This window comes from Olea europaea, chromosome 4 (assembly GCF_002742605.1).
Source record: "Olea europaea var. sylvestris chromosome 4, O_europaea_v1, whole genome shotgun sequence".
In the NCBI taxonomy this organism is placed as follows: Eukaryota; Viridiplantae; Streptophyta; class Magnoliopsida; order Lamiales; family Oleaceae; genus Olea; species Olea europaea.
The window spans coordinates 16455808-16465861 of record NC_036240.1 but is presented as its reverse complement, the minus strand read 5'-3'; the positions used below and the strand labels follow the sequence as shown (position 1 = coordinate 16465861).

Below are 10054 nucleotides of genomic sequence, written 5' to 3'. Positions count from 1 at the left end.
AGAACGAGAAGGACATTTACCACTACTCTAACCATTGCCATCACTAAAAGGCATGCAAATCAACAACTTAGTTCATGCAATGAAACTTATCCTTTAGGGCATCACTTTCATATTTACAAATTGCAAATACCTCTCATATCCAACCAACACCCTCACCCAACCCCACCCCACCCCACCCCACTCCAACCCCAAGCAAGAACTCAATGATAGCACAGATAAAAAGAATTAGCAAGTCAACGCCTCTCAGAGAATGACGTCATCATCTCCATCAACTTCCAACTTGTCCAAAACCCTTTAAGAAGACTTCACATGCCTAATAGTTTTCATCAAACCATTTTCCTCTCTCTCTCTCTCACAACACAGAAACTAAACCTTGAACTTAGTAAAACAAGCACTCGACTCGACATGTACGGACACGGGAATGAATACTCCTCAATGGAATTTCTTGCTCATTTTTCATTACCAGAAGACACCACAGCACACCTAACTTACACACCACTTATGCCCCTCCCGTCCCTCGCGATTCCCGGCAATGAATACGACTCAGTTTCTGCATTGAAATCCGAGCTTCAGCACAGCAGCAGTGGATACAGCAACATTGGTTCACCCAATTCAATCACTAGTTATGGACGATATAGTCCAACTTTAATTCAAAGGAGCATTAGTAGTCACTCTCTTCACAAAGATTTTGAATCCTACTGCTCCCCAGTGAATAATTCGTCCACATCCGATAAAAGCTCGGTCAGAAAGTTATTAAGCACCGATGATTTACAGGTAAATGCTGTACTCTAATTGAAAAATTTAATGGACAAGATTTTTACCTCTTTTAATCTCTTGAAATTTCAATGAAACAGGGCGTAAGACTGGCGCAACACAAGCAAAGCTTAAATAGTTCGATAGCAAATGAGGTAAGTATCATAGAAAGTATGAACAAAGCATACAAGTACAGTCCGGAGGAGAAGAAAGAGAGAATAGAACGATACAGAAACAAGAGAAATCTGAGGAATTTCAACAAGAAGATCAAGGTTTATAAATATGTTAACATATTTCTTCTTTGATATGTTGAGAGGACTCAACGTTACAAAAATTTTAACTTCTTTTTTCTTGCTTAAAGTATCCAGTATTGTTCAGTACACTTACAGAATAAGTAATTAGAGCACTATTTAGACGTCATAATGACCACTTTGTTTGTTTACTCTTTCTAACAACCTTTTTTTCTATTCATCAGTATGAATGTAGGAAAACTTTAGCAGATAGTAGACCACGCGTCAGGGGACGATTCACAAGGAACGATGACATAGAGAAAATGACTCAAACTCAGTTGGATCATGCAAAGGTCGAGGAAGATGATGACAATTGGATCAAATTTCTCAATGCATTTTCAGCAAATCTGTTGCCTTAATCCTTAGAAGAGTTCCTCAATCTTAATGTTTGGAGGCTCTTCTACTGCAATGTTCATCGATTCTTAATTAGTTTAATGAAGCATTTAAGAGGATTTTTGAAGACTAAATTTATAATTTATATGAAGAATACCGAATTACGAATTTAATGCCTAATTTCATACTACCGAGAGCAATAGCAATCCGGAACTGAAAATCAAAAGTAAGAAACACATCATTCAGAGTGGTTAGATCCCAATGCAAGAGTTACATTCATCGCACGCTGCACGGATAATGAAGAAGAAGAAAAAATTACAGTTTATTTGTGAACTTGCGTCTCGAGAAAGAAAAAGGCTCAAACTAATATTCTTTATAGAATTTATTATGACTTCTCAGTATATTAAAAATTTCGAAGTTGAGAAAAAGGTAATCAGTATAATTACGTCCAACATACTAAACTAAGTACATTCCTAGTCAGAAACTCGTGGCAACAACTTGTGTTTGCTACAGGCTTCACCACTTGAAAATAACAACTTCATTATCAGTTGAGAATTATGGGAAATAACTTTTATTGTGGCAATTCTTACAGCCTTATAGCGACACATACCTTGTCGAAGGCATTTTATCCCTACAAAGCTACAACTGTATCAATGGTGCTTATCACCTAATAGTGCCCAAATATCAGTCAATTTAGAAAAATAAACCTTATCAAATAAACAATTGTCAACTCCGTCTGTGTTTTCCATATCAAGACTCAAATTCGAGCAAAGGAGAAAAAGATCGAGGCAGGTTGAAAGGAAGTGTAAAACTTTTTTTCAAATCTTATGACATGAGTTGTAAAAGTTGTTGAGCATCGTGTCTTCTTAGCCAAACAGAGTAACAAAAAATAATTCATATAACAGATCCTGAATTTATTTTGTGGTTGGAATTGAAATAATTTCATGCTTTAATTATTATTTGAAGGAAATTAAGGATACAGTTCAGAATAAAGGGTTCTAGAAAGAATTTGTGGGATTGGATGCATGAGATTAGTGGTGATTTTGAGTGTCAGAAAAAACTAAAGCATACAGAAACATACACTCACAATACCAGGTTCAGAATTATATGAATAATTTGGATTTTTTGATTGATTAGATGGTTCATAGTTAGTCACCTGAGAAAAGGTATCCAAAATTACTTGTTTAAATACAAAAGAAAAATGAAATGAATGAGAATACGATTGCACAAGTGTGTATGCATGTTCACATTTGAACGCGTAGCATGACCATCCACTCAATTTATGACGTGGTCATTATGTGTCGTAATTTGTGAAAAACAAGAAGAAAATTGTGCAAAAACAATTGTAAAATCCCGGAGAACATATGGCACGACCCAACACAAGTACTTTAGGCACTATGCTGAGCTCTCATAATTTCGATCCAGGACACCTATAAAGAAAGGACGTCCCAGACGAAACCACCTTAAAACCAAGACAAACTGTCCCAATACAACTTTACTTACACCTCTAAAGTAAAATTAGGAAATACTTTGTTAGTTATAGAAACTAAGACTACTCTCATCATTTCATGTTTCTTGATGACCAAGTGACTGATTACCCCGCCATGCATCACGGAAAAACAACCTTTTGATAATGTAACAAAGATCACCCCACGCCCCTCTTCTCTTTACAATTTCAAGAATGTTACTACTTTTGAAAAACACGGTTTTAGCACACTAGTTTTTAAATTGTAAAAGCAACAATTTGCACTCTATCTTTATATGAATCATTATGCCTTTCATGTTACTGAATCATGAGATTTTAGCTTATGATAATGAGAAATAATCCGAGTGTAAATATTAGGCTTAGAATCTGATTCTAGACTGTATTTTATTTAAAGGCTAGTACCTTCAAGATGGCCCCTGGAGGTTGGGAGGATGACGGCCTGTTGATTCTTGTCGACCGGCAGTGTGTCATCCACTACCTTAGATAATTACCTTTTCAACAACACCATTATCAATAATTTACTATATTTATGTACTTTAGTTTACAAGGTTTTCAAGAACTACAAACGAGTATTCTTAATAAATTTGAAGTCGACTACATGAATTCTTTTCACCTCTTCCTTAGACAAATTCGATCAAACAATACACAATCTTTAGCTGGAGCCAAGATTTGATAACATTAAGTTGGATCCAACTCAACTAATAATCAAATATAAGTCATCACTAATAGCCGGAAGCTAATGAAACCCTACAATGTTGGAAAGGCAATACCTAATAATAAAAAGTAATAGACAGTAGCTACTCTATCTCCATTTGGGCATCATAATGAATAGAAAAAGTAGTAATATAGTTTTCATCAACAAAGTATGTTGAATCACATGAGAAGCATTAGCTTTAACCTGACCAAGTCTATGACATCTAACAATAAAAAGAACCTATAGCATGGCCTAATCATATTTGAAATCATCAAAGAATTGCAATTAGTAAATATAAAGTGAGCTTTACTGCTTTCTTCGGTTATCGAAAGGGCTATGAAAAAGGTAAAACTTTCCGTCTCTGGTCTAATTCAAACGTCATTTTGTTCTAGTTCATACCTTTTTTCCTTTGGTTCGGCTCAATTTTTCTAGAAATTCTTTATTGCAATGGAAAACAGGCAGGTATGAGAATAAAAATGCAGCGATATACCATCATATGCTAATATAGGATTTGCATGAACACTAGAGATAATTGTCCTAGAGGAAGGGTCCATGCTCAAAAGATAATCCGGACACTTTAGTTCCACTTTACTACTTGTTAAATTGACATCGTATGCTTGCAATTACCTTACAACAATTGCTTAAAAGAAACTAAAAACAATTAGATTAGAATCAGACGGTTTTAATAGACTTGAAGTAAACTATGAATTCCCATATCCAAACAATGAATAGATTTGTAGAGGTTGAAGTGGAAAGATAGAGAAAAGAGCTCCAGTAGAAATTGAGATTTATCCAGGAGTCGGATTTATCTGCTTGTTCTCGCTCATCAAATCATCCACCATTGGTGCATGTTTTGCAACAGTATTCTCGTTATAATTGGATTAATAGATTCTCAATAGCCATTCCATCACCTAAGGAAACTGAAGTATCTGTATTTCCTTCAATTGTTTTCTCTCCACATGAAGATAAATCAGGTGAAGCTAAGACTGTCCTATTTCAGTTTCTCTATCGTTTTAAACCGTATTCAATAAAATGCCTTCTCGCGCACTTAAAGCTAGATCAATGCTATTTTCTATATTAGACTCCTCAACGTTGACAGAGAAACAAAAACATTCAGCGAAGCAGGATTAGAAACTGAAATTGCATACTATTTGGCTAATTTTACTACCCTTTTGTCGGGCTTCTATTTTTGTTTCTTATAAAAGAGCTTCTTGAAGAAGCTATATAGATCAATTTCTCCTAAAAGCTGTTCTAATAACACAAAATGCTTTCAAAAAATTATCCGAGCATGTTCAAAAAAATATTCTTAGTTTCAGAAGCAATTATTTTGGCTTTACCAATGCCATGCCAAATGGGCATGTACATAATCTTGTTTGATAGATATTCTATCAATCAAATGAAAAAGAAAGTGAAGATTTTGGGATTAAAACTTAGTCTGTTGTCGAGATTCTAGGCATGATTTTGGTATTCAAATTAAGAACAAGAACCATATATTTTACCAAATATTACCTTTCGGTGTCTATACAGAATCACAACCAAAGCTTAAAATTTCCTTATTACACATTGAACTAACGAATACACACTGGGGTTGAAGAGAAATAATGTTAAGTTGTAACCAGTATACTCATATCACCACCCAAGCTAGTATTAGACTATTAAAAATATTCATCTCAATATATGTGACTTCTTCTCGACAAACTTGCAAATTCCAGAATTTCTAAGCAATCATTTTATATGGATCCTTTCAAGTCTTGAAACTCGGCCAGATAGTAGTCTTTGCGTGAACTTTGCTTTAACAATTGTAAATTGTAATCAACCCGCATTACGATTTATTATACTCCCAAGTTTCCTTGTGCAGCTGTGCTATGAATGTTAAGTTGCTCTCTTTGGAATTAGATATTGTGCAACCATAATAAAAATTAGAGTATGTAATCTCAAAGTACACTCCACGCTGCACATCAAACAGAAATTTTTCACTATCATCCAGGAACCAAAAGATGGAAACTAAAACCATTAGAAAGAAGAGGATCCCAAAAGAAAACAAAATCTAAAGACAATTGAACTCACATAGTGACAATGCATGCATGAACATGGAGTTTGTTATCTCTTTTTCACACGAATGCATATGCCTACATTCAGGGACGGACCGAGCCTTATTGGGTTGTGGGGTCAAAAATTAATATATATACTTTTTTTAAACAATATAATATTAATGAAAATAAGTTAATACACATTTGATACCTTGAAAATGTCTTATAATTATATCATTATCAATATTGTTAAATGAATTTTGTTACATGTATAGTTTTGTTTACCATGTTATTTATGGATGTTGAGCTAACGACGAGTAAATCAAATTGGATGTAGGAAGTAAGTGAATTAAAATAAAATCCACATTGAATTTAGGAAGTAAATGAAATTTAAGTTTAATTAAAAAATAATTTAAAAGTAATTCAAATTACATTTAATCCGCAACGATTTTAGAATTTTTGACATCATTTTTCATGTAAAATTTCATAATAAAATGATATAAATTATATTGAAAAATTCATCGTGCAAAATAATATAGGTTAATGAAATAATTGAATTTTTTAAAAAGAAAAGATGAGTTAAACGCATCTTTTAGTACGTATGTTTGATGCATATTCAACTATTTTCAATATCTATTTGAACCATTCGATATGATTATGATGTAGTTCTCGAAGCGAGCTTTTGGATGATGTAGGAGATTCGTAGATTCGAATAGTATATAATCGTTGGCAAATTTTAAAAGTTATCATATTATCGAAATTTTCAAAATATTAATTTGAAATGACCTACTTTAATAAGTCGTAACTTTTCATATGAGTGATCATTTTGCACGTCATTAAGAAGCAAAAAATTAGGCCATGAGCGCTTCGAAATGATATTAAGAATGCAAAAATGCAATAATTCATTTAGCATGGATTAAAGTAGGTCAAAAATGGGTTAAAACAACTATTTTTTGGGGGGAAAAAACCCAAAAATGACCCTACATGACCCCATGTGGGTCCGCCCCTACTTACATCGACATGCTTTAAGGAAATAATGGCAATCCCGAAGAAAATTTGCATCCATTATCTCCTACAAGGTCTTCAAGTGTCAGACGGATGTGAGAGGCATTTTGGGAATTTACTTATACATGTACAAAGAAATTGAAAAATAATTTCAATTTCCTTTAAGAATAGTTTTTGTGTTTAGTTAAGCATCGTGATTAGAATTGTACCTTTAATAAATTTTCCAAACTCCTATGCTAATGTTACATCCCATTTTATACTAGTTAAAAGCCAATATATTATTTATTCAAAGTTAAAAGTTAGACTAGTCAAAGTCAAAGTCAATTATGGACTTAAATGGAATAAGTTGTTTTATTGGGGCTTATTTTATATTTTAGATACTTGATGATTTATAATGAACATCAATTAGGGATTAGATTACAAGAATGGAAAGTTAATGACTAGATTTTATATAAAACATTAAAGGAGGGACTTGAATGCAAATATGGGAGTGGTAGAAGACACGTGTCATTTGTAGAAGCTTTTCATTCTCTTTTATATTACAAATAGTCAAAATACACACCGGCTAAAAAAACTGGTGCAGCAAAAATCGAAAAATGGAAGGAAGAAAAGAGGAAGGAGGAGAAGAAATCATCATCAAATTCTACTATCTTTTGCTAGGAATTAATCCTGTAATTGGGCTACAATTTAAGGAGGTGGATGTAGAAGTGGGAAAAGTTAATAAACCTAGCTAGTTCATTGCTAAGAACTTGGTGAGTGGAAAAATATAAATATTTTTAAAGTATTTATAAATTAAGTTTATTGTTAAAGTATGTGCAATTATATGCAATTATGTGTTCGAATCACATAGTTTTTATGGAAATATCTTTTATTATGATACATGTGGGATTTCAAAGATTGTATACGTTACATTGTGAATTGGAATATGAGATATGATTTTGAGATCGATCAGAAAAGTACCCGTGATTATATATTTCTTCTAGTTCACTGAGGGGTCTTGGCCGTATTCTATATTACACTGAGGGGTCATGGGCCAGGGATGAAGGGGTCTCGATCGTGTACATATAGTTCACTGAGGGGCCTTGGCCATGTTCTAGAATTGATTATGAGATGTCTTTGAGACCGACTTTTGTTCACGGAGGGGCCAAAGGCCCATGGCGAAAGTTCTTAGCCCGAGGGGCGGATTATTTATTTCAGTCAGAGGGTACATTTTTTGTGAATTTTTCAGTACGTTTGATGTGATGAGATTATAGCATGATTATCAGCTGATGTCTATATCATGATTTTAAGATGATATTTTATGACTTTATGTGAATATTTCACTCTTTGACTATAATTACATGATGGTAGCTTGTGAATTATCAAATTATATGAATTTGATATTTGATAAAAAATGTATAAATGAAAATGTATATTTATTTCGAACTTCTCCACTCACTGAGTTATCAATTCATATATTTTTTCGTAATTTTCCTACAGGTGGAAAATTGATTCTTTTTAGCTGGAAGAGCCTAATGATTTCGGAATGAGAGCCATGCGACATGTTGAATATTATAACTCATATTGATGAAGCACGAAGTAAATATTTTGGGCCCATCGCATTATATTTTACATAAGCATTTGGTTTTATTGCATTTTTTTTGAAATAACTCTTAGTTAGTCTTGGTGATAGATTTGACATCTAGTCAGCTTCTATCATCGGCCCACGTCACATTTCGGGTCCACTAGGGTGATTCGGGACGGGTTGTGTCAAAGTGGCATCAGAGTATAGTTTTGAAAATTTTTATGGTTCATGCATGTTCAGTGGGTATGTTCACATGTTGTGGTGGCAGAAAGCACAAGCTCTCTAACTCGAATGTATGGAACAAAAAAAATGATAGAAAATATTTTTTTAACAGATTCAGAAAAGACTAGTATATAAATATGATAGTTGCAATGATCCGATTGGTGGAAAGAGTTATTAGTTGTTGGATTGAAATTGTGGTATATTTAACCTATTAAAAGTTGAACAGATTTTAATGATTTTACAGGTTGTTTATGTATAGGCATTCAAAGTGATAGGGTACAACCATTTAAGTACCAATCTTTGTATAGAATTTCGTGATTTTTAATATACACTTGGGAAATCCCTAGTTCTAGCTTGTACTATAATAACAGTGAAAACGATATTATATGTGTAAATGGTGATAATCAGGTGAGGAATTCTAATTATTTTGGGAAACTAAATGATTAGTGGCGCTATCAAAATTTTGTGGTGATTTGTGGCCACGTATATGGGATAATAATAGAAACTATAATGGTGTATATTTATACTATATGATAAGAAATTGTGAAAGACAAATGATGATTTGTTGATTGATAGATGACAATGTGTTATTGTGTATTTTAGGCATCGAGAAAATTAACGGCAATTCCAATTATTTTGATTATTTATGAGTGGTTTGATTACAAGGAATGTGAGAAAAATATGGATGAACTTTATTATGATTACCGATTACGGGATTATTTGTTGCTTAAGAAATATAATTAAATAGATATGTGTATTTAGGTATGTTTATGTAAATCGAGAAATAAAAAGGAGTAGAGAATTGTAGAGTTGGAATTTATTTAGATTAGAAAATTAACATATGAAATCTTGGTGGTATATTGAGGTGTGAAAGGTTCACATGATAAATATGAAAGTTATTATTTTGTGATTTTAAGGAAAATTGATGTAATTAAAAGTTAGAAGGCATATGGTATAGCCATAAGTATGTGATGAGGTTATACGATTACAATATAATATGGTGAGTATGTAAATAAACGTAATGGTTGTCCTATAGCAAAATAATGTAATGATTGATTTGGTTATTAAGTTAATTAATTTCATTAAGAACATTCGTTGGATTATTGTGTTATATTCCATACAATTTGGAAGCGTTGAGTTAAATTTTGAAGTTAAGATGAATTTAATGAATTTTTAGTGATGTAATTTTTGGGTGATTTTAATTGTATTTTTGGATTTCACGTATAAAGTATTTCATTTTTATTGAGATCTATTTGTTATGGAATATATGGATGATATGTCGAATAGTTTGAAATTTAGGGTGATCATTGAATGTAAATTTTATTCAATTGTGGGACAGTATCTTTGTGTTATAATCTTAGTTAAAGGTCTTTATGCGATATACAAGAAGGATTATACAGTGATGATAGATCAACGATCCATTTATGGAATAAGAGTATAGATTTTCATGATTAAATGTTATTATTTTCTCTTCATAGAAAGAAAGAACAAAATTTGTATGGGTATAAAAATATCAAAAGTTTGCTATTAGGAAATTCTGAGGAAATATTTGCTCTTATATCTAAAGATGATAAGTGATTGATTCACGATAATGATTTATGTGGTTTAGAAAGTATTCTGAAGTAAACTTAAAAATTATGGATGATACTGTAGATTGTTGAAGAGTCATGATTAAAA

General features: G+C 32.5%; 1 protein-coding gene across 2 annotated transcripts; it reads left to right on the top strand.

Annotated features, from left to right (window-relative positions):
* Window positions 1-344: 344 nt before the first annotated feature.
* LOC111394098 (two-component response regulator-like PRR1) lies at window positions 345-1497 on the top strand. Of its 2 annotated transcripts, none has more exons than XM_023019881.1 (3): window positions 345-774; window positions 855-908; window positions 1229-1497. In XM_023019881.1, the coding sequence occupies exons 1-3, from the start codon at window positions 406-408 to the stop codon at window positions 1400-1402; spliced, it is 597 nt and encodes a 198-aa protein (XP_022875649.1). In that variant the 5' UTR covers window positions 345-405; the 3' UTR covers window positions 1403-1497. The 2 variants fall into 2 exon arrangements, with proteins under 2 accessions (XP_022875649.1, XP_022875648.1); XM_023019880.1 differs by having other exon boundaries at window positions 855-1025.
* The last annotated feature ends 8557 nt before the right edge of the window (window positions 1498-10054 follow it).